General features: G+C 41.2%; 1 protein-coding gene across 1 annotated transcript in view; it reads right to left on the minus strand.

The window, feature by feature from the left end:
* GRIA3 (glutamate ionotropic receptor AMPA type subunit 3) overlaps nt 1-26,056 on the minus strand; it is a 336,547-nt gene that overhangs the window by 23,052 nt on the left and 287,439 nt on the right. Inside the window, exons 8-10 of the mRNA XM_044305700.1 lie at nt 21,828-21,932; nt 14,916-15,023; nt 12,420-12,626 (exon numbers count right to left, since the gene is read on the minus strand). Of these exons, the coding sequence (XP_044161635.1) occupies nt 12,420-12,626; nt 14,916-15,023; nt 21,828-21,932 (420 nt within the window). The remainder of the gene's footprint in view (nt 1-12,419; nt 12,627-14,915; nt 15,024-21,827; nt 21,933-26,056) is intronic.

Below are 26,056 nucleotides of genomic sequence, written 5' to 3' on the forward strand. Positions count from 1 at the left end.
TGAACCTGGTGCTGGTCATATATTAAACCTACAGCGCTACTGCAAAGAAAGTGTAATACAGGCATGGACTTGGTCTGCTAGAATAAGATCTGTTTTTTGCCAGTGGCTTTTCACCTTGGCACAAAGTGTGGCAGATCCCAAGATGGAGCCTCCCCACTGTGTCATTAATAGTGCATATGGAGAGAGAATATTGAGCTGTGATGGACAGTTTATATGTGGTTTTCTAGAGATTAGTCAATTTCTCAAAAGTTTTTTCAGTTCCGATCTGCCAGGTTTGATTCGGTTGGAATAAATATAGCCGAAATTAAAATTGTCCTGAAAGGTCATGTATGACAATCTGAGGTTTCCTAGAACTGTATCTAACCCTATTCAAGATCTTTAACGTCAAGACAGCATTAGTAATGTCAAGGTGACAGTGACATATATGACTATGGGTAAACAGATGATTTGATGGAAGATGTCTTTTATTCTGTCCTCTGATCTGTGGTGGGAATTTTGAGCAATTTGTGCGATACTAATCACAAAAGTTTGCTGAAGTTAGAATATTTTGGGAACAAACTCAATTTGTGTACAATCAATTTGCTCATCTCATTTGTTTTTTTATAGTCTTATTACTCTTTGAACTAACCACCCATGTCATTACATATAAGACCAATAAACGTAAAAAAATGACACTCTACGCAAAAACTGTGGGTCCACATTTTAAGGGGGCATCATCATTTCCTGTTAAACAATATATACAAATTATTTATCACATCCTGCATCTATTAAATAACCACTTCTATGTCACAAGAATGGTACAATGTTCTCAGTTCTGGGCTGTGGACCTCCTTGTCTTTCGTATTAAGGTCATAAATCAAGCATGAATCAATTTCAAATTGCACATGTAGCAGGCATCTTAAGAAAAGTGCTGGTTGTGTTTCTTTAAAGTGTAGAATTCATTATTATTTGATGACATTCACACCAGCTAACAATCTATATAACTCAGGAAACTTCGAGCGTTAAGCTTTTAAGGTAAATCGCTTTGGATGATGTACAGCAGGAGTAAAAAAGAATGTAAGCAATTTTTAAAGAAGACGCTGTGCCATTATTTTTAAAAAAATTCTTGCGGAGGCTATTGCTAGAACAAATTCAGCTTAACTCTGTGCAAGATGTTTTAGAAGAAGACGGATCACTCTTTTCTGCAGGCATAAGAATTGAATTGTCTTTCTATAATGCAGTTTTTTGCCTTTAAATATGTACCACAGCTGTCTGGAAATTTTCTTGCCATCAAAACTAATTTTCACTATATTTATCATCAATTCATGCAGTTTCTGAATATATATATATATATATAAATATATATATATATATATATATATATATATATATATATAGATGCTATAAGTAATTGCAGCCCACCAAAGTGATGGACTTTAGAAGAAGCTATAGGAAGTCACAGTCTGTGCAAGATCCTACAAGTATACATAAGTGCTGTAAAATAAAACGTGTGCCTACGTGTTCACATTAGGTTACTAATAACAATAGTTTGTATTCCATAGTAGTGTTTATTCATTTTGGTGCTCAAGTACCCCCCAACATAATTTTGCTTTAAGGTTCCCCATAGAGAAAACATTATTGATGGTAATTAAATTGCATGTACAACCTTAAAGGGGTTGTGCAAGAATCGCTGAACCTGTAAAGGAAAGATTACTTACCTGCTTCTAGGCACCGGCTCCCTGCTCCTTCTCCTCTGGGCCTACAATACTCCGTTAGGCTCCCTTGATGTCAACATCTGGTTTGACATCGCGGAAGCCAATCACTGGCCACAGTGGAAACCGGATCCTCTTGCAGCATGTGACCTTTTGTAATGACATAAGGTTTGCTGGTCACTGCTGTGGACAGTGATTGGCTGCAGTGATATAAAACTGGATGTGGACATTGAGGGAGGCCAGAAGAGCATTGCAGGCCAGTTGGAGAAGGAACAGGGAACCAGCACTGAGAAGCAGGTGAGTAATTTCTATTACAGTGCTGGCCATATGTTTGTTGTTGTGGGGGGGGGGGGGGGCAAGACATGGAGGAGGTAGACATAAAGGTGGCTTAATGAGGGTACTTCTATTTATTGATTACCCTATTTTCATATCTGTTTTGCATCAGCACTACCATCAGTCAACTGAGCACCAATATAGATAACATTAAAATAGTCCTATGGACCACCAAATTTGGCACACCAGAACATCAATGAATTGCATGGATGGACTTTTATCTGATTGTCTGATGCTTAAAGAGTAACTACACTTTTGAAAAGCTTTTAATATTTCATAATGATCGGTCAATCTTTAAAAAGAGAATCAGAAATGCTTATGCCTTTCTTGGCTGCTGAAAACAGAAATTAAGACAGCCTCAATAGAAAGTCTATGAGGCTGTCTTCATTTCCATCTTCAGCAGCAAGGAGAGGCAACGTTTTTAGATCCTCAATTAGGAGATCGGCGCCTCCGCCTTTACACTACCACCAATGAAAACCTTTGATATATTGCTATAACATATGTTTGGTTGAATGCAATTTCACCCACAATTAGAGCTGATTGATGTTTTTTGAAGCTTGATCACCCGTCTGGCTTCATTTCATGGTAATTCTATCAAATTAATTGCAAAATGTATCTTACCACTCTGTTTTAATAAATTGCATATCAACTTTACTGTATTGCAAATTCTGGGAACAAAATAAAGAACTTGCTTAAAATATCTGTTTGAGAGCCTCAATATAATATGAAGAAAAGTGCTACGGGCAATAGATGTGGATCCACTGTGCCAACCAACCAATTTGACTTTGGGATAGACCTAAGGGCGTTATCATAGCAGTCCCCTATTATTTACCCTTTACCCCTATAAAGGGATCTGGACTTCACTGCAGGGGAACCACCACTAACTCTTGGAATAGACCTGATGTGGTCGGCTGTTGACCTACAGGGATAAGAAGGAACAGGCAAACATGTAGTCAATAAAAAGCTAAAGAGAGAGGCAGAGTTCATTTCAATCTGTGGAACAATCCAAATGTCAGGACAGGTGGCACAGGATTAGTACTATAAACAGGCACAGGTCAGGTCAGACAGCAGATAGTCAGGATCCCAGTCTGAGGTCAGTACAAAGGCAGATAAACAGATTTCTCTTTATAAGCTCCAGCAAACCAGATACACTTGTCAAGTTCTCTAAAGACCAATTGCACCGGCAATGAAGTGAGGTCAGCAGCATAGCCATATAGCAGGGCCTGTAATTTAATTTCCTTGTCTGTGCAATTGGTCTATACAGATCTTGCTAGGTCTCACTAGATTGCTGGAGCTTGTGAAGAGAAATAATCCATTTGTCTGTGTACCGACCATGGCCTAGGATCCTGACTATCTGCCGTGCCTGTTCATTGTACTGCCATCTGCACTAATCTTTGGATTGTTTCACAGATTTACATGAACTCTGCACCCCCTGACCTCAGCATGTTATTTCAGTGCAACACACCAGTGTCTCTGATTCCCGTATGACAGCGACCAGCCACACCAAGATTATTCCAAGAGGTAGCAGCCTAAAGGCTCCTCTGCAAGGTCCAGATCCCTGTTTAGGGATTAAAGAGTGAATACCCAGATACCAAATCAGTAGGTTGGACAGTGGATCCACATCTACTGCCTGTAACAAAAAAACATGCAGCACATAAATGAAATTGCAATGTCAAGCCAAGCAGAATAAGAGAGCAGCTTAAATACCATGAGCCATTCCTAATGCTTTAAATTGTTCTTATATTGACATTTCCACCATTAAATCATGTAAAATGGTTGAATATGTGAAGATAGAGGACCTTTCACCACTCCTGACATTCCTGTTTTAATAGTTTCATGCATTCCCCAATTCTTATGACTCTGTGTTGTGTCATTTCTTTATTGTTCCTACTAGAAGTTATACATAAATTGCTATTAGCCTTCAGTAAGGGTACAGAGGGGAGGTAACTATTTGGGGGGGGGGGGGGTACCTGCACAGACTGACTCTATCCAATCAGTGCTGCCATTTTAGACTGTGCAGGTACACCCCCCCAACTGTTTACCTCCTCTCTGTACCCTTACTGAAGGCTAACATCAATTCATTCATAACTTCTAGAGTTAATAATAAAGGAATGGCATAACAAAGATGTTCCAGGATTGTTATTACATGGGAAATGCATGAAGCTATTAAAACAGGAATGTCAGGAGCAGTGAAAGGTCCTCCTTAAATGAGTCCTCCTGGGACTGGTAGCAGGGCAGTAGGGCGAATCAAATAAAATAGAAATGAGATAACATTACAGATGATGATTTTCCTTCAGAAAAATAAATCAATGTTTTTCTTTTGATAATCTGAATATGATGCCTGTCCTTTAAACTCACAAGCCCAGTCAATATTTATTGACTTTTAAATGGATCAATGAAGTCCCGTGATGATATGTGACCTCTAGTGATGATCGAGCAAGCTCAGCCGAACACCTGTTCAGCTCAAGCATCTCAATGCTTGGCACATGGCAGTACGTTGCCGAGTACCGCATATGTTTGAGCGCCATGTTCGAGTCTCCTCCCCGCACGTTTCTTGTCAGCTACGCAGCCAATAATCGTGCAGGTAAATACTACCCTCACTGTAATGCCAGTAGCTAATTTTTTTTGTTCATGATAGTGCAAACGGATCCGTTTTGACTTTACATTGAAAGTCAATGGGGGACGGATCCGTTTGAAAATTGAGCCATACTGTGTCAACTTCAAACGGATCCGTCCCCATTGACTTACATTGTAAGTCTGGACGGATCCGTTTGCCTCTGCACGACCAGGCGGACACCCGAACGCTGCAAGCTGCGTTCAGGTGTCCGCCTGCTGAGCGGAGCGGAGGACAAACGGTGCCAGACTGATGCATTCTGAGCGGATCCGCATCCACTCAGAATGCATTAGGGCAGTACGGATCCGTTCGGGGCCGCTTGTGAGAGCCTTCAAACGGAACTCACAAGCGGAGCCCCGAACGCAAGTGTGAAAGTAGCCTAACACACGCTCATTCAAACATCATGCGCTCTACGCATTTCTGCGTGTTTCTGAACAATTACATAGCCCCACTGTAGCGTGCGTGTTTCGGTGCTGTAGTGGAACAGAGCCGCCGCCATCAGATACAGCCGGGTCACCACAAGGTGGTGCAGATAAGGGCTGGGAAGGGGACACAGATGGGCAAGGGACATGGATGGAGGCAGAGGCCATGGATGGGGGCAGGCGGGAACAGTTGCCGGCACATATACAGTGCACGGCCGGCAAAGCTGGAGGCAGGGTGCACAGAAGGGGGTACAGATCAGGGCAGGGTGCTCATATAATGGGGGCACGGAGGATATGGTACCTGATTTCAGGCTCTGATCTGCAGAGTGCAGATCAGAGCCTGAAACCGGCATTTTAACACTGCCACGCACTGATTGGTTAGTCTGCATAGACTAACCAATTAGTGCGATCACCAACAAGGGACCACTCTGATTGGTCCCTTGCCAGCATTACTGGACTGTATGCTGTGCGTGACAGCAGCAGTGCAGGGGCAGAAGCTTTAATTCAAGCGCTTTGCAGCACTTGGATTAACCACAGGTTTATACCCCCCTAGTGACCAGGCCCTTTTCTACAAATCGTCACTTCACAACTTTAACGGTTTATTGCTCGGTCATGCAACTTGGCACCCAAATAAATTTTACCTGCTTTTCTTCTCACAAATACAGCTTTGTTTTGGTGGTATTTTATTGCTGCTGATATTTTTCGTTGTTCTGATATTAATCAAAAAAGACCGCAATTTTAACTTTTTCTGGTAAAATTGTTCAAATATAATTACACTTCTATACAAGTTTGTGTCAGAATTTATTGTGCTACATATCTTTGCTAACAAAAATTCAATAAGTGTATATTTATTGTTTTGCGCAAAAGTTATAGCATTTTCAAACTATGGTACAAAAATGTGAATTTCCGCATTTTTAAGCAGCTCTGACTTTCTGAGCACCTGTCATGTTTCTTGAGGTGCTAGAATGCCAGGATAGCATAAATACCCCCCAAATGACCACATTTCAGAAAAAAGACACCCCAAAGTATTCACGGAGGGGCATGGTGAGTTCATGTATGATTTAATTTTTTTTCACAAGTTAGCGGAAAATGACACTTTCTAAGGAAAAAAATAAATTATAACGTTTCCATTTCTGCTAACTTCTGGCAAAAAAATATAAAATCTCCCACGGACTCACTATGCCCCTCAGTGAATACCTTGTGGTGTCTACTTTCTGAAATGGGGTCATTTGTGGGGTGCGTTTACTGTTCTGGCATTTTGGGCGGGGCTAAATTGTGAGCAACCCTGTAAAGCCTAAAGATACTCGTTGGACTTTCGGCCCCTTTACGCACCTAGGCTGCAAAAAAGTGTCACCCATGTGGTATCGCCGTACTCAGAAGAAGTAGTGCAATGTGTTTTGGGGTGTATTTTTACATATACCCATGCTGGGTGAGAGAAATATCTCTGTAAATTGACAACTTTGTATAAAAAAAATTCTGTCACTGCGGTGGGGCGGACTGAACGCAAGTGTGGGGACAAGATCAGGCCTGATCGGGCAAACACTGCGTTTTTTGTAGAGCCTAAGGTGACCCTAATGTACTGATATAGATCTGATTGCGATCAGTATTGATCACTTACAGATACTATATAGTACTAGTGCTGATTAGCGACAGCGATGACGCTAATCAGTGACTGCGGTGCGGTGGGCTGGGCGCTAACTACCTAACGAATAGCTAACTAATTGGCGGTGATGAGGGACCCTTACAGGGAGGTGATCAATGACAGGGGGGTGACAGGGGGGTGATCAGGGAGTCTATATGGGGTGATCAGGGGTTAATAAGGGGTTAATGAGTGACAGGGGGGGTGTAATGTGTGTGTGGTGCTTGGTGCTACTTACAGAGCTGCCCGTGTCCTCTGGTGGTCGATCCAAGCAAAAGGGACCACCAGAGGAGCAGGTAGCAGGTATTTTAGACGCTATTTACAAAATAGCATCTGATATACCTATTTGATTGGTTCTTTTAAAAATCTACAGCCTGCCAGACAATGATCAGCGCTGGCAGGCTGTAGTTAAACTTTAATACTGCGCAATCCTGTGAACGCGCGCTCCTGTGAGCGTGCATTCACAGGAAATCTCAGGTCTCATGAGATGATGCCAATAGGCATCACTGAGACCTGAGAGCGCTGCCGACCGGACGCCTATTGGCGTTACCGTGACGGCAAGCGGTTAAAGAGGTGCTGTAACGGACCGTTTCAGCAGACAAGGGGTTAAAATCCGTTTAGGCGATATGCCCCTTTCCGAGAGACAGGCACAGCTACTGCAGAACACCAACCTCCCAAACTGGATACAAAATAGCACTCCAAACTGGAACCTCGCAAGTAGCTGCCAGCAGACAAACAGGAAAATTCAGTATCAGTCAGCTTACACTCCTGGCAATCAGTCTCCAACAGCATACAGGGAATCCCCCCAATAACGAGACAAGGCTCCGTGTTCAGGGTCAAGCAGTGGTCTAAAGTGCTGGCACACCCAGCCTGGTTTTTATTACAGTTTGTTGCAGATACAACACATCCCCACAATTCATCATGGTTTCCTCCCCTCTGTCCCGGAGACGACCGAAGACAATCCAATTATCTCTCAGGACAAAGGGGAGATCGCCAATACACATGTGGAGACAACAAGACAGACATCACCATTTAAACACACAATGGGACAATAGAAACACGCCCACACAAAATCCTCCCCTCTGCCGATGATGACCATTGAACACAATGACGAATATAATTATCAAAGGCAGAGAAATACAGTTTTATGCCAGTTACACTGAAAATATACAAGTTATACAGAAAATAGTCACTAATAAATGTGTCCCCTGTTTGGTAGTTTCAAACTACTGAATGATGTCTCTGTGCACCAAATACAGGCAAGATAGCACCGTGTTGAAAAGTCAGAACAGTGTCTGTGAGTTAAAATGGCCGCTATCTATTGTTCTCCCCATGTGCTCCATCCAAGCAAGTAAGGCAAATGATGCAATCCAGGGACAGAGGGCTCTGTCCCAAGTGCCTTAAGACCCAATAACTTAAGGGACCATAATCCCAGGGCAGGAGGCTGGTAAACAGCCCCCTCCCAAACACCGTGGCGAGGTTGGTTTCGCCACACATCTCCCCCCCCCAGGGAAGACTAACCAGATACCTGACCTCACGCCGGTCGGTACCTGAGTTAGTCTGGCAGGCCACCCACAACCCAATACTGGACCTGCTGAATTTCGTAGCCTGTCTCTGTCCAGTGAATCCACCAAGATTATATTTGTAGCTGGTACTCCCGGTCTCTGAGTTGCTCCCTGGCTTGGAGTGGAGGTTGCTTTGTGGGCAGGGATCAGCGGTACTCTGCCCTGGTGCCAGCATTACCACGGAAGAAGCCTGGTTGGAGTCTGGTTGTTGGAGGGGGAAACCGACTGTCTCCCCTTTGGCTAAACTGCCCTGTTGCTGGGGGACAGGAACAACTGTCCCTACCCCCTGTGCTGTATGTGCAGAGACCACGGTCCCATCTGCACAGTTGTGGGGCTTACTGTCTCCCCCTGGTGCGTTAAGCTGCCGCTGGGGAGAGGGGGTAACAAGCTCCTCTCCCATACATACTTCCAGCCGCTGGGGAGGGCGACCGACCGCCTCCGCTCCCAATACAGTGTCCTGCTGCTGGGGAAAGGAGACTGGGCTCTCTATTCCCTGTAGGACACTCTGCCGCTGGGGGACAGGACCGACTGTCTCTGCCCCCTGTAACTCTGTCTGCCGCTGGGGAATGGAGACTCGGCTCCCAATTCCCAAAAAATCATGCTGCTGCTGGGGGGCAGGAACAACTACCTCTGCCCCCTGTAACTCAGCCTGCCGCTGGGGAGGGAGGCCGCTGCTCTCCCCTCCCTGCACTTCACACTGCCGCTGGGGAATGGAGACTAGGCTCCCAATTCCCAAAAAATCATGCTGCTGCTGGGGGGCAGGAACAACTACCTCTGCCCCCTGTAACTCAGCCTGCCGCTGGGGAGGGAGGCCGTTGCTCTCCTCTCCCTGCACTTCACACTGCCGCTGGGGAATGGAGACTGGGCTCCCACTGTCCCGCAACCGTAACTTCCGATGGAGGTCCACCCAACGTGGCAGCTGACCGTCACCTTCTGCCCGGTATAGTAGGGTCTTAGACACTAGACTCCTCACGAACTTCACGTATTTCTCAGCTGGATTGGGTCCGAAGAAGTTCAGCTGCAACCACATCATACGGTCAAATTCCTCCACAGAGTATCTGTACTCCACTGCTGGTTCCATCCTGGTGCTTTTAGGGTCGCTGTACTGAGACATGCGTTGCCCTTAAATTGTAGAATCCACAGAAACGGTGTCTCCTGTAGCTGTCCTTCTGGCTGTAGGAACGATCCCGCTGCTTGCCACCAATGTAACGGACCGTTTCAGCAGACAAGGGGTTAAAATCCGTTTAGGCGATATGCCCCTTTCCGAGAGACAGGCACAGCTACTGCAGAACACCAACCTCCCGAACTGGATACAAAATAGCACTCCAAACTGGAACCTCGCAAGTAGCTGCCAGCAGACAAACAGGAAAAGCGTATCAGTCAGCTTACACTCCTGGCAATCAGTCTCCAACAGCATACAGGGAATCCCCCCAATAACGAGACAAGGCTCCGTGTTCAGGGTCAAGCAGTGGTCTGAAGTGCTGGCACACCCAGCCTGGTTTTTATTACAGTTTGTTGCAGATACAACACATCCCCACAATTCATCATGGTTTCCTCCCCTCTGTCCCGGAGACGACCGAAGACAATCCAATTATCTCTCAGGACAAAGGGGAGATCGCCAATACACATGTGGAGACAACAAGACAGACATCACCATTTAAACACACAATGGGACAATAGAAACACGCCCACACAAAATTCTCCCCTCTGCCGATGATGACCATTGAACACAATGACGAATATAATTATCAAAGGCAGAGAAATACAGTTTTATGCCAGTTACACTGAAAATATACAAGTTATACAGAAAATAGTCACTAATAAATGTGTCCCCTGTTTGGTAGTTTCAAACTACTGAATGATGTCTCTGTGCACCAAATACAGGCAAGATAGCACCGTGTTGAAAAGTCAGAACAGTGTCTGTGAGTTAAAATGGCCGCTATCTATTGTTCTCCCCATGTGCTCCATCCAAGCAAGTAAGGCAAATGATGCAATCCAGGGACAGAGGGCTCTGTCCCAAGTGCCTTAAGACCCAATAACTTAAGGGACCATAATCCCAGGGCAGGAGGCTGGTAAACAGCCCCCTCCAAAACACCGTGGCGAGGTTGGTTTCGCCACAGGTGCCATAATGTTTATATACATTCTAGCTGCATGGGACATGTGCAATCAGCACATACTTAGCTGAAATACAGGGTGGTCTTATCCCCTGAAAATGAACAGTGTATAATGCGATGGAAAAATTAATCAAGCCAGCAAAGGAGGCAATATGGACAATCACAATAAGTGTTGTGTATTAACTTTGCATGATAAATGCCATTTGCTAAATTATGGCAACCCCTTTAAAGATAGGTCTAAGTGAACTATTCCTGAAGGCTTTAAAACATGCACTACCTCTTCAGAATGAATCATATGAATATGTCCTTTAAGAAACATAACATCTTGCCATATAAAACAATGACTCATTTTCTTCACTACCCCACACACTGCTTAAAAAAATCAAAAATTCCCTGAAAAACAAGTCCATATGGATATTGCTGCAATGCTTTACAGTAAGCTACCAACTACCTAGACTGTATTCAAAAGCAAACTGTATTCAGACAACAGGTGTGCAAAGAAAATCAACATGCCCCAGCTGTCCACCTACTAATTGTCACTATAAAGATGCATCACTATGGCTGTGCTAATTTCTACAATGTTGCAACATAAAAACAAGAAGTAAAGTATGTAGCTTATTCTATACACAGAAATGCCAATCAGTCGGCATAGAAAAATGATATACCTATATGTTAGAGATGAGCAAATCAATTTGGAATTCATTCTGAATTTATAAAAATAAATATATGAATATAAGAAACCAGATGTTCTTGAGATTCATTTTGGGAGAGAGGAGACAGATCCTAGAAAAAAGACATGTAAACCAGTTCTCCTTCTAAAAGGAAGGAAGACTAAGTGTCTCTGCATAACACTCCTCAAGTAAAGATACATGCCAAGCAAGAAAATTTATTGTCTTATACCAGCAAACAGCTTTTATTTTATTTTATTTTTTATTACAGCTGAGCAAAGATAATTAGAGAGCACAACAGTACACATGAGGAGTGTTGTAGGCCAGGTAATGCTCCTCTGGGTTTTTGGGAAGAATATATCCAAAGTAGCACATCTTATATCTGTTGGCATCAGAGAGACTTATCTTTCTTTTCCTTTTGGAAGGAAAGCTAATTTGCATATCTTTATTTCCTGGGGAGGATATTCACATTAGCTTTCCTTCCAAATGGAAATTAAAGCTATGCCTTTCTGATGCCACCAGAAGTAAGATGTGCTAATTTGCATATATTTTCCCCAGAAAGCCAGGGTAGCATTTCCTAACCTACAATATACTCCTCACTGTCAAAAATCTAAAATCCTAATCTTAAAGGCCTTTCAGGAGAAAAAAAACCTCCCAGGCTGTGCGCTGTGCGCTGCGATTGGCCAGCGCTGCAGCCTAGGAGAAGGAGACGCCCACAGGACAAGGGAAGACCACCTACTATAACTTAAGGAGCAAAGGTACCGGAGCCTATAACGGAAGAACGGAGCGGCGCCCGGGGATAATAGTAAGTGCAGTGAGATCCCCGGGCGCCGCTCTATATGGCAGCATACTCAGTTCACATAGTTTATACAAGTGAAAGGTCCTCTTTAAATATACTTTTAGGTCATATTTGTTCTGAGTGATTTCAGATGTAGAGTGCCTGTCTCCAATCTATATTAAACATCACAGAGTCACAAGACTAGATGCTCCAGAACTGTTATTACATGTGGAATGCATGTAGCTATTAAAACAGACATGTCAAGAGTGGTCCTCTTTAAACACATGCTTGGGTCATTTCATGCGAATATAGTCTCAGTATGAAGAAAAAGCCAAAACATATACAGGGAGAAAATTTCAACTCAACACAGATAATCCTTGTTGGGATTTGAACACAGTGTAGGAAGGCATCAGTGGTAATCCCTGTGACTCCATACTGCTCAAGTTGGACACACTTGATTTCTTTCCTGTGTGAGGTGATTGGTCTTTGGGTGCAAATGATAAGCAGTACTAGTAGAGCTGGTGTAACAGTGCAATTTTAAAAATGTAGTAATCTCATAACCTCTGTAATATTAATAAAAGAGATGAATTCTTACCCCATATACAAGCTCCCCCACCATTCCATTCCATATTTTAGTTTCTGGGTCACGAGCCCCATATTTGCCATCTTCGACAATGGAAAGTTTGTATTTTATCCCAACATGTTTTGCAATCTCACTTGCCAGGTCCACACAGTATCCTTCATACTTATCATTGCCATCCAGCTGTTCATAATTTTTCTTTTTCATGACATATGGATTTTCCTTTAATAAAGCAAATGATGGATCAAGCATATTTCACAGCACATTATTGAAACAAGGTGCTATTATATGCTTGTTAATGTTCTGCAGATGAAAGGAGATAGTGTCTGACTCTTACCATCATTAGATAAATCTATACCGAAGTGGAGTGATCTTTCATTATGTCCTTCTTCTACTTTTTTTCAAAGCAATACAGTAATTTACAACATTACCAACCCAAACATGAAAGTCTAAAGAAACAAACGATCTGAATAATTTTTTTATGTAAAAGCTAAGACTTCAAGGGTCATTTGTCTGAAAATATGACCTACATGACTTTACAAATTGGCTATGTAGTGTATGTAACCTTAATGCATACTAGTCTATATAATATATATCTGCTATATTTCCTGAATTAGCCAGATATTGAGAAATTGGGAACGTTAATGATAAATAGCTGATAAATTAGGAGATTAACCTTTAAGGCTGGATTCACACACACAGTTTTTGAGCCAGGAGTTGATTGATCCTTCCTATAGGATCCACTCCAAACTTTGGCTATGAACTTTAACTATAAAATTTGTGTCAAAACCAGCATCAAAACTATACATATAAATTCAGCCTAAAGTGTATTTCCTGACATTTGTCTGTTTAAAGAAACGTGCCATCAGAAGATGACCCACTATTTAAATCAAATTTTGTGTTAAATAGATTTTTTTGTGATTTTCTTTTAATTTTCCATGTTGCTCTATATAATTTAATCTATATCTGTCGGTCTTTGTTATTTTTAGGCCTCATGCACACAAACGTTGTTTGGGGCCGCAAAAGATGCAGATGCTGTGTGCTGTCCGCATCAGTTGCCCCGTTCTGTTGCCCAACAAAAAATAAATAAAACATGTCCTATTCTTGTACATGTCCTATTTATTGTCCATTTTGCAGACAAGAATAGGCATTTCTATCATGGTTGGCCCATTCCATTCCGCAAATTGCGGAACACACACGGACAACATCCGTGTTTTGTGGACCGCAAAACATGGCACGTCGTGTGCATGAGGCCCAATCTCATTTTTCTTCAGACAAAGCTGTAGCTTACATTGATTGATTTTTGTGTTTATGATTATTTTTTTCAGGAGGCAAGTTGACCATAAAACAACAATACAGGCATTACAGAATGTTTTCCTTATGATGTTCACCATGCAATACCAATCATGTTTTTTAAGTATTTTTATCTGAAAAATGTTTTTTGTTTTTAATTTATTTTTACATTTTTAAAAATGTTATTCAGCTGACTTTTACTTTTATTATTAATCCCATTAGGACAATATATCATTTGTACTATTGACAGCAATACTTCTGCATTGCTGTAAATAGCAATTTTACTAGCATCCTATTATACCCTTCCAGAAGCAGGTTGTAATAAAAAGCCATAACATGGCAGGCCTGAGTCCTCCCTTCTGCCATAGAGACCTATTGGGAACCTGCAATTACACATTCTCTTTGTCTAATAGATCAGATGACTCAGTCACTATTGACCATCTGAGGGGTTAAATGGCCTGGATCGTACTATAACAAAGTCGGCACTTGCCAAACATGGAGCCGGCTCAGTTCATAATTCTGTTCCATACATTACTTATCGACCAATGATGTACATATGTGTTCACTGGTGACTAAGGGTTAACAGATAAATGCAAAAAGGGTAACTGCCTGAATATAGATATTATTTGGATTAGATTAGAATTTTTTTTGTAGTTTAAAAAAGAATTGTGGGAAAACACAGCCTAAAAAGATGTTAGTCTTAATAACAATAAATGCTTGTTAATTCTAGAATACAGATATTTTACCTAGCACAATACAAAGTCTTAGAAATAAAAACATTTAGACTTGGGGAAAAAAATATGTAATGCTAATGAGGTGTCTGGAGCACATGTTGGAAAATGTTGAATCCGCGCATATGCTTCTTGGGTATGCCTTAAACAATGCTGAGGTTTAATTTCACTGATTAAACATTCACCGGGGCATGCATGTGATTACAGGGCCAGGCAGGATGAGGATGCCTGCCTTGTCACATAAGGAGAGGAGGGAGTCGCCAAGGAGGAATGGTGATGGTGATGTGGTGCTCCAAGGTTTTAGGCCCACCCCTATGTCCCTCAGTAAAGTACAGATCTCTCAACTACAGAACCATCAATCTCTAATACAGAGGGATTGTCAACTCTTAAAGGCAGTGTGCCTGGATTAAAATTGATGATCATTCACAAAGAATTACAAACAAAAAATATTATGTATTTTACAACTTACAGTGCAATATTATCTTACCAAAATTGTTGTAACTACAATAGTTTTGTTTTCCACAGATGAGGATTCATTTGTAGGTTGTTGATCAGGAACAGGAACAAAACGTTCATATTCATTCCAGTGTCCAACCTGCAACACATTCGGTAGAATATGGTTAGTAGACGGGAGACATGAGACGGAAAGCAGGTCACTTTACTGCCACATGGTACCTATCTCCACTGTGACTATTGACAGGCAGATTAAGTCAATTTGACCCTAGGTGTTGAGATAGGGCTCTGCTATAGGCAGTTGAGAGGAAATCTCCAGGTTTACAAAGGGCAACTGCCCACCTGGAAAACTAGTGAAGTTCAGGGATTTAGGGAATACTAGGGGCAGCTACAGCCATCCCACCCTGATCTACTGATTGCCATAACGCGAATGCACCACATTTTGGGAAAGTTTACATCAATTTTTATGAGCACTGATCATTTTTTGCACTGACTATTGATATTTATTTAAAACTTAGGTTTTATTAGATTGTTAGCATACCTCAGATTTTTGGTCTCATATTCTATATAGGACAACATTGTCACATCTGTACTATTTATGCTAAGAACTGTGGCATATTATGGTCTGAACTGTTATATTCCTGCACAGTATATGCCACGGTATTTTGATAGACCAATTGGTGAGTAAACATTGAGGCTCTGTGTGATACAGATCCCAAATACATTTGCGTCCATGAGCCCTTGATTACTATGATATTTATGATTATGAATAGAAGGGGTGCAAACATTTGCATCTGTAGTAGTGATGAGCGGCATAGGCAGTAATCAGAGTTGCGATATTTCGCGAATATTTGGCCGAATATTTGCCATAAATTCGCAAATTTGAGAATTCGCGATCTCCAGTCATTATTTTCTCAGCAATGTAATATATTCGCAATAAAAATTCTCAACTAGAATATTTGCGATCAACACTAAGGGCTGGGCAACTTTCCTATTGGTTGCTAGGGATGTTGCCAAGTGCCGATGTTCGCAGTAAATTCACAATAAATTAGCAATTAGAATATTCACGATCAACACTATTCGTGAGTACGAATATATAGCACTGTATTCTAAATATTCTCGAATTCTGTGGCGATATTCACGATTAAAATTCGCGACTCGAATATTCGCGCTCAACACTAATCTGCAGCATGTGTAACCTTTTTCCTCATACAGAATACAATGCCCTTGATATTTTTTGATGATCCATTATCCTTTTGTCACTGTCTAGTAAAGAAACCATTTGTGTTAGAACTCCACATTCTCATAAAATTTGCTAGGTAGTATTGGTTGTCTCTAGCAGTTCTCTGCTGATGTGAAAAATGGTTTTCAGAGTTCATTGCACTTATTCATTAGATGTATGGTTCTATGACAAACATAGGAATATTGAACTATACACACATCGCTAGGCTATTTTAGGATGAAAAGAGCCTAAAGCCAATAACAATCACTCAGCCAACTACAAGCTTGAAAGGGAGTCATGTGGTGACAATGACAAATTATAGAGATCTTAGTTTCATACATTTTTAATATTTACCTATTTAGCAAACAGAGGAAGAAAATAAATAATTAGAAACTGTGATTAAATAAATATTTATTGCTGATGTACCCCAAGTTGGCAAAGAAGGCAATATGGACAATCACAATACATTAAGTTGCTTGTATGAACTTTGTCTACATGATAAATGCCGTTCACTGAAGTGAGACAACCCCTTTAAAACTTTTCTATTTTACTTAATTCCATATGTGTTCTGTAATTGTTTTTGTGTCTTCAAAATGAATTTACAATGCAGAAAATGAAAAGCAAGAAAAACCATGGATCTTGTTACTTTTCATAATTACTCTACTTGCTATGCCTGTTAACTGTTCTCAAGAAATACGCATTATGAAAAGCTTTTCATCTCAATAACATAAATGGTCACTGTATTCTTGCATAACCAAATGAGTCTGATGTATGATAAATGAGATTACTATTAAGCCCGGGGTTCTCATTGAAAAGAGTTCACGGCTAACAAATAAAAATCTAATACATTAACGAAAAAAAAATAATAATGAGCCTAAAACAACAGCAACTTTTTACCATAGGCTTTTATACACATTTAAATTAGAGAACACCAAATTAACCCATTTGTACTTTTTATACAATTTTATTCTATGACGTTATAGATAATCGCTCCTTTCAGGGTAATATGTTAAGAGCCACCTGGCATAGAATAAATGTATATTTTTCTGTTTTGGAGAAATTGCCTGTGTTGTGGGTAAAGATTACCAGGTGTTCCTGTGACTGCATCTGCACATTATTATACAATGTACCTTCCTGTATCATTGTGTAAAATACCAGTTTTCAGGAATGCATGTTTTGTTTTGTACTCTTGCAGTCACACAGACAATATTTCCCCAATTTTTTCTCTTAGAAATAGATTTTTTCTGTTAATCATGCTGACAATTTAGACAGCTGCTGGATGTAAATCACTATATTTAGAATTAGCATGCATCTAAAATCTAGTTCTCCGCACTCCAATGAACAATATGTCCTGCAATGCAATTAACTAACTATCTCATGGCTCGTGGTTAACACTGGTACCTTGCAGCTCCAGGGTCCTGGGTTTGAACCTGATGAGGGTCGACATCTGTATGGAGTTATTATGTTCTTCCAGTCTTTGTCTACTCCAGTTTCCTCCCACACCCCAAAAATACACAAACTGACCTACTGTGTGCCAGGGTCGAGCACCTATATGGCAGCCACTTGCTTTCCAAGGAGATGATAAATCCCCACAACAATCCCTGTGGTTTGAGTCTCTGTTTTGTTGCTTTGTGAGTGGCCACATTAAAGTCCGTGAGAGTGCAGTGGCTGGACTGAAAGATTCTCTTATAGCAATCCTTTGGGGTCAACATGTGAAAGTTGTGTTATATGGCGGTTACAGCAGGTTAAATGTTATACAAAACTAAAATGACACTTTATGCCTCTTGGTATACTGGTACCTGTATGGTTCTGTGATATGCCTCATAACAGAATGTGATTAAATAATAAACTCCTTAAAAACTTTGCAACAGGGGTATTCTTAATCTCTGACATTTATGGCACTTCCATAGGATATAAAATCAAGACTAAGCTGGAGACAGCCCCACCTCCAAATGCATACTGCAATCCACGAGATATACCACAAATGCAATCTTGCCAACTTTCTGAAAATGGATTCTAGGAGAAACGTCATGCCCCTATTTCATAGGCTGTGCCCTTTCTGCAGGTACATCATCTGATCCCACAGCACTCTGGCACCCTGCAGGATTGATTTGGCCCTTGGATATACAGGGGAAAGTCCCAGTAGGATGACTCAGGTCTAAACGTAAGGTAGCATCCATAGTGGCCACTAGAGATGAGTGAACCAAGCTTCGAAGTCGCTTTGTTCATAGCTTCGGATTAATACTGTATGGAGATCCGTCTCCATGCTGTATTAGAATGCACGGGCTCCGATAAGCCAAAGTTAGTTATTCGCAAAGTCGCACGTAACTTTGTTGAATAACTTCGGTAATTGATTTTTAAAGTGGAGAACTTGAAACTGAACTTGGTACCTCGGTACTGAAGCCGAGTTCAGTTTCAATGGGGTTGGCTATATTACTGTGTAGGGGGCTCAGAGTGGGTATTATTACTGTGTGGTGTGCACTAAGAGGACACTTTCTGTGCGAGGGGCTCAAATTGGCCACTATTGCGTGGATGGCACTAAGGGAATACTTTTACTGTATATGGCACAAAGATGGTCACTATTATTATTGGACAGTATTACTGTTTGGAAACACTAAGGGGCAAATGATAACCTTTTATGACCCCACCTACTTATGTTGGACGTGTTTGATGCCAATTTGGATCTACTTACATCTTAAAGAGGACCTTTCATTACGATAAAAAATCTAAACTAGGTATACAGACATGGGGAGCGGCGCCCAGGGATCTTCCTGCACTTACTATTATCCCTGGGCCCCGCTCCGTTCTCCCGGTATAGGCTCCGGTATCTTTAGATTTTTGGTTCAACTGGGAGGAGCCTGCTCTTGTTCTCCTGGGCATCTCCTTCTCCCAGGCAGTAGCGCTGGCCAATCGCAGCGCCCAGCTCATAGCCTGAGAGGAGAAGGAGACGCCCAGAAGAACAAGAGCAGGCTCCTCCCAGTTGAACCAAAAATCTGAAGATACTGAAGCCTACACCGGGAGAACGGAGCGGCGCCCAGGGATAATAGTAAGTGCAGGGAGATCCCTGGGCGCCGCTCTCCATGTCTGTAGACTTAGTTTAGATTTTTTATTGTAATGAAAGGTCCTCTTTAAGACCAATTTTAGACTTTTTTTTCAAGGGCTACTTTAAGTTAACAATCTGTCACTGACACTACAAACAGTAAACCTACATCAGACATTGCTTCCCAGCAAGCTTTTGTTTTGCACCTAAGGCTGCTTTCACACTGGCATTTTGGCTTTCCGTTTGTGATCCATTCAGGGCTCTCACAAGCGGTCCAAAACGGATCAGTTTTGCCCTAATGCATTCTGAATGGAAAAGTATCCGCTCAGAATGCATCAGTTTGCCTCCGTTCCGTCTCCATTCCGCTTTGGTGTCTGTCTGACGAAACTGAGCCAAACTGACACACAATATAAGTCAATGGGGACAGATCAGTTTTTTCTATGACACAATCTGGCACAATAGAAAACTGATCCATCCTCCATTGACTTTCAATGATGTTCAAGATGGATCCGTCTTGACTATGTTAAAGATAATACAAACGGATACGTTCTGAAAGGATCCGTCTGTGCAGATTCATGACGGATTCGCACCAAACGCGAGTGTAAAAGTAGCCTAAGAGATTTGCCAATAAAAGTTGGGGGAAGTCTTCCCTTTTTACGGGAGACTCATGAACCTTCGGTTGCTGCACCTACACCTAGAATGGGCATATCCCAGCCACATCAGGGATACCCTTACCACATCCTGCCTCTTGACATTCTGCTGGCCACTGCATCTAGGCAAAAAGAGGTAGCAGGGTTTACATAAACAGCCAAGCTCACTTTTCTACTCTGTTTTTGTATCCTAAAATTGTGAAATATAGCCAGCTTTCCCTGTATGGGTGTGCATACAGAGACAGCTGTCAGTAACTGAGTCGGACCAGCCACTGGACTCCTAAGCTCAGTATGGAGAGAGATTTAATGAGTAAAATATAAATTCTATTACAAGCAGGAGACTCTATTATATGCTATACTTCTTTACTGGACTCCAATCAACAGCAAAGTTTAAATAAAGATAAGAAAAATAGAAAATGTATAGAAACATGCAGTGAGGTAAACTGGCAGCCAATCACAACGCAGCATAGGATATATAAGCTCCTGTAATGTGCCAATCCTTCTCTTTCTTTGCTGTTGACTCCAGCTAAGTGTACAGTTTTTTATATGTACCTCATAGATATTTACCTCATATAGCTACTACCATGGTACCCCACTATTTCCTGTGGTAAAGCGGTCCTTGTTTTTGGTTATCACCCAACTCTCATACACTTCCCCTTAGTGTTAGGATCTTACTTTACTACTTCCCTGCTACCATCCTCTGGTGGCTTAATCCACTCCCTCCGGCGAGTCTGCATTTTCTCTCCCATGAGAAGACGCTGCTCTCCGCTTTGTGAGACCGACAGCTAACGCTGGTCATCAGCTGTGCCTCTCTGCACACAATCCCCTCACTACTTGACACTGAAGAGATTTTCCCGCCAAATTTCAACTCTCTGCTCCATTTACCACAAGTATCCTTTCATAAACCAGTTACAATTTTTTTACACAGTTTCCATCATAAAAGTATATATATATATATATATATATATATATGTGTTTCTGATAGCATTTATAAAGGGTTAGTTTTATATAGACAGCGGTTTGGCATATTGTATCTGCATTCTGCCTCTCCTAATCACCTCATAGGTTACCATCTCATTATCACCAGCTGCTGTGCTATGCTGTGGTGCAGGGAGCTAATCACTCACTCTCCACACCACAAGCACAGGACATAGAATTTTGTCATATGTTACATTATTGAAATTCCTTGACAATTGTTCATATATTCCTCATGGCTGAAGGAAATGCTGAAGCAGCCTCAGACCCTCAGGGTCTTGAATTTTTGGACGAAAATTTTATCCAGTCTCTGATGGAACAAACCATACAAAAGTCAGTTCACGCGGCATTAAACTCTGCTATGTCATCTATTCACAAGGTTATTATAAAATCTGTGGCCCAAGCCATATCTTATTCCGCCACTCCAAATTTACCTCAAGTGATTCTGGCCACTCCGTCTGATATTTTTTTTGTCAGCGGAAGATTCTGCTTCTAATATGGCGCAGGGCCTTCACAAACAAGGTAAACGCTCTTACAAACACCGCTTTATAATTACCGATCCTCAGCCCAAGAAACAAGACACAATGGCTAAAACTAAAGAGGATCAGGTTCATACTCTAACGCTACATAAAGCGTACATTCAGATGTCAATAGTTTACATCCCATACCCTCCGCCTCTGAGGAGTTAAAAACAAAGCGGGCTCTAAAGGCTTCGACATCCCGAGTCAAGCCCAAGACATATATTACATCTCCAAGCAAATCTTCCTCGGATGAAATTGTCCCCTCTGACAAAGAGGAGAATTCGGAATACAAAGACATTTACGATGAGGACAGGCTGGGTTAGCCATTTTGGGGCCCGCAGACACTTGGCTGCTGTACAGTCTGGCTAATAGAGGAGATCCCAAGGGTGGAACCCCTTGTATGGCATTCATAGGATAAATGGACAAATGGGACAAATAATAGGACCTAATTTGTCTTAATAGGACAAAATGAAAGGCGTTCTCTTTGTTACATAACCCCATTAAAAAAAAATTATCCTTCGTTGGGGAAGAGGCTTACCTTTCTGGGTTTAGTAGCTGTCATCTCATACACATCAATAGTGTAGTTAGTTCTTCTTCCATACGTATCAAACTGAATATTTCCAGTCATCCCTTGAACTTGCACCTAAAATAGTTAGTATATGATAAAACAGAAGGTAGCAATTTTAACAGACAGCTGTAATGACACTATAAAAATAAATAATATGCAAAAATATATACTGTACAAATATATATATATATATATATATATATATACACACAGCGTATACAGTATATACAGTATTTATACTAGGAAATATATCTTTATTTAGATATATTTGGCCAGACAACGATGGTAATAAAATCTAAATCTTCAAGTATGATGACTCTTGGGCTCAGCTTTCAAGGTCTATTAGGCATGACAATATTTTATAATAGCATCCTATATTTGCTCTATGATACATTAATTGTTTATGTGATTATACACTACAAGGTGAAGCATAGATCATCAGTCTAGCATGAAATTAAAGTGACTCCCTGGGCTACTTGCTTTTGAAGATCAGAATGCAAATCATCACACTGTTGACTTTTCAATGCGTCTTAATACTGTATTTTTAAATGTGTCACAACCTGGTATACATTTCCACCGAATCCTGTCATATTGCTTGCAAAATACATGACTGTAGCTGAGAACAGTATGCCAAGTGATAATAAAACAACATATCCCTACATTATGGATATTGCCTCATGACACTGGGTACTCTTGTAAATTCTTCCTGCTAATAAGGCTGCTTTCACACTAGCGTTCGCTGGTCCGCTCGTGAGCTCCGTTTGAAGGGGCTCACGAGCGGACCCGAACGCAGCCGTCCAGCCCTGATGCAGTCTGAATGGAGGCGGATCCGCTCAGACTGCATCAGTCTGGCGGCGTTCAGCCTCCGCTCCGCTCGCCTCCGCACGGACAGGCGGACAGCTGAACGCTGCTTGCAGCGTTCGGGTGTCCGCCTGGCCGTTTGGAGGCGTGCGGATCCGTGCGGATCCGTCCAGACTTTCAATGTAAGTCAATGGGGACGGATCCGTTTGAAGATGCCACAATGTGGCTCAATCTTCAAGCGGATCCGTCCCCCATTGACTTTACATTGAAAGTCTGGATGGATCCGTACTAGGCTATTTTCACACTTAGCTGTTCTATGCTAAAAATAATGCAGACGGATCCGTTCTGAACGGAGCCTCCGTCTGCATTATTATGAGCGGATCCGTTCAGAACGGATCCGCCCGAACGCTAGTGTGAAAGTAGCCTAAAAGCAATGTAATGTAATATGCCGACCATGGTTTAAATTAAGAAATATATGTGGGTTTTGATATGAAGTGATGCTGCTTTATCCCATATGGATTTGGGAACTATAAATAATTTTATTTACATACTACTTCATTTAAAGTTGTTTTTTTTTTTACTCATTTTGATTACTTTTTAATGAAGAGGCACTTCTAAAATGATTTTAACTCCTGTCTCGTTCCTGAAAATTGCTTGCTCATCATTTACACTCTCTCCCTATCACAACTCAGGAGGCAGTAGAAGGATAAAACTGAGCACATATGAGCCAGACAAATAAGAAAAAAAAAATAAACACAGCAGGTGGCGCTATACAAATATATTTTATTGAATAACTCAGTGGCTATTAACATTTTTTAATCACATGCAATTAGAAAATTATTCAGTTCCAGGTGCTGGTTTGAAAACTGTAGAATAATTTTCAAGGGACAATTTCTTTAATTGTGCCTCCATGTGCAAAAAAGGTGCCAAAATGTTGGTGTATTTTTGGAGTAGAATAGACAGTCTAATAATTTAACAGATTTATCATCCAGAACCAGACATTAATATAAAGCTGGCGTAGTTTTAGACTTCGTCTGTGTAGTATGAGGTTGCACTGTACACTTTTAGATAGTATTAGTAAATCTGCCTCACTTTGTTTAATAATGACTACATATAGTAAAACAAATAAGAAAAATTTTATATTTTATGTCTTTGGTATGTATTCCATAATGAGATCTCTGTGTAAAAAGAACTCACAAAAACAAGGTTCAAATATGTGTGTGACCATAGAAATAAAAAAGTTACAACCATTGGGATGCTGGATGGCAATAACAAGAAACAACTTCTGGTCATTTAAGGGAAAAGTAGGCTTGCTTATTGAGAAGTTCAAATTGTCTTCATTTTATGTTGCATACATTTCATGCAATGTGTGGGTCTACTTCATTCCACTGGAGACACGTTTTGGATCATATCATGTAGCCCCACAATTTACAATGTATACATAGTGGTGCACTTGGATGTATAGTGCACCCCCACAATATCCTATCTGTTCTTATCACTGGTTCACCCTTCAGTAACAGTAGTAATGGAAATATGCTAGGTTAAGAGAACATTCATTTATGCATCTAAGAAAGGGCTAAGAGATCTTGTAGGTGAATTGTATGTTTGAGAGTGGAGACCCTCAGCAGGCAGCTTCAGTACCTTTTCATTACATGTCAATGTGAAACCTATGCAGCTGCTATGGTAAGGGCCAACAAGCCATCATTAGGCACTGCTATACAATAAACCATGAGCATAGTGCCACTGTCAGGAGACTTTTCTTGTCCTTATTTACTGAAAACCATATTAGCAAAGGAGTTTGGCCAGTGGATTACAGATAATGTTTATATGTTAGCACTGCTTCTACCTGTTAATAGCTTTTTTCTGATCGGTAAGCCAGTTAAAATGTCTGTTAAAAAAAACTGAAATAAAAAGAAACTATAATATACAATGTATATGTCTATGTGGGAATAAAGGGCTTTAAACCATGATGTATGATTTTATTATTACTATTATTTAGCATTATTTAGTAATGAAGTACCATGTATGCTATCAATTTGGCCATCTGGGGATCCAGGTCTGCCCAAAATACCCATCACCTAACATGTGACTGTGACAGTTTTTCTTTTATTCACCCAATAGATAGCTAATACCCTCCCTGCAACAGATCCTCTTCCGGTTGCTGTCCAGCATGTGGCGGTTCACACAACACCCTGACGCTGCTAGCATTAGGACCCTGTGTGGGGCAGCAGCCAGAGTTTTAGAGGCACTCATACCTGGACTTTTTCTATAGTAGGAGCTTTGGGACCAAGACAATAACTTATCGCTGCAACTGAACCTGGTTTCAAGTGCAGATCATTCCAGTAATAACAATTATATGGTATAATGGCATAAAGTAGAAATGAGTTAATTTCTAAAAATTGTCTTCTCTCTCCCTCCCCTCTTTCTTTCCATCTCCCTCTCTCTCTCTCCCTCATCCATCTTCCTCTCTCTTTCCCCTCTCTTTTCATTTTCCTCTGCCCTGCCCCGTCTCTCCCTCTCCCCCTCTCCCCCTCTCCCCCTCTCCCCTCTCTCCCCTCTCTCCCCCTCTCTCCCTCTCTCCCTCTCTCCCCTCACTCCCCTCACTCCCTACATATCCCTCTCCCCCTTCCCTCTCTTTGCACACTCTCCATCTCTGTGTCCCTCCTCTCTCTCATCCATTTCACTCCCCCCTTCTCTCTTTCTCTCCCCACCTTTCTATTTCCATCTTCCTCTCTGTCTCTCTTTCTCTCAATCCTTGGAAAAATTCTCCCTAATCCAATCTGAAGAAATTCTGATTCTAACAAATCAGACTTAATTTTTTTTTTATATTCTGGTCAAATTTTGATTCTAAACAATCAATTAGTTCATCTCTAGTATAAAGGACTTGGATGTGGATATGCTGATTTCTGCTATGTAAAGTATTATATTTTGTTGAGGAAGCATGCCTTTCTACTCAGCTGCCCAATACTGGAAACATGTCTCTTTCCATAAAGATCAGTTTGTGCTGTGAAACTGAAAACACTAGACTTGCAGATTGGAGATCATCATGCTTCACAAATCCTTCCCCAATCTGTTATCTTTTTATTTACTTTGCCTCATCCAAAACAAAGCCAAATAAAACTTGCATACATAAGCCACACATCACGCTAGATTGCCCGCTTTTATAATCAGTCTTTGTTTTATGGGAATATAAATACATCAGAATAATTGCCTCTAATTAGTCGAGGAATCACTGCAGCAACCTTTGTCACAGCAGATGCCGGGGAACTACCTCTCCCAGGCTTCTCATAATTCTGCAACATCCAGACACTATCTACCCAACTGTATAACTATGACGGTTATCCTTTTCTATAATTGCTTATTGTTCAATGGAGGTTATTTTAATATTACAACAAAGC

The sequence above is a fragment of the Bufo gargarizans genome, chromosome 9 (assembly GCF_014858855.1).
Source record: "Bufo gargarizans isolate SCDJY-AF-19 chromosome 9, ASM1485885v1, whole genome shotgun sequence".
In the NCBI taxonomy this organism is placed as follows: Eukaryota; Metazoa; Chordata; class Amphibia; order Anura; family Bufonidae; genus Bufo; species Bufo gargarizans.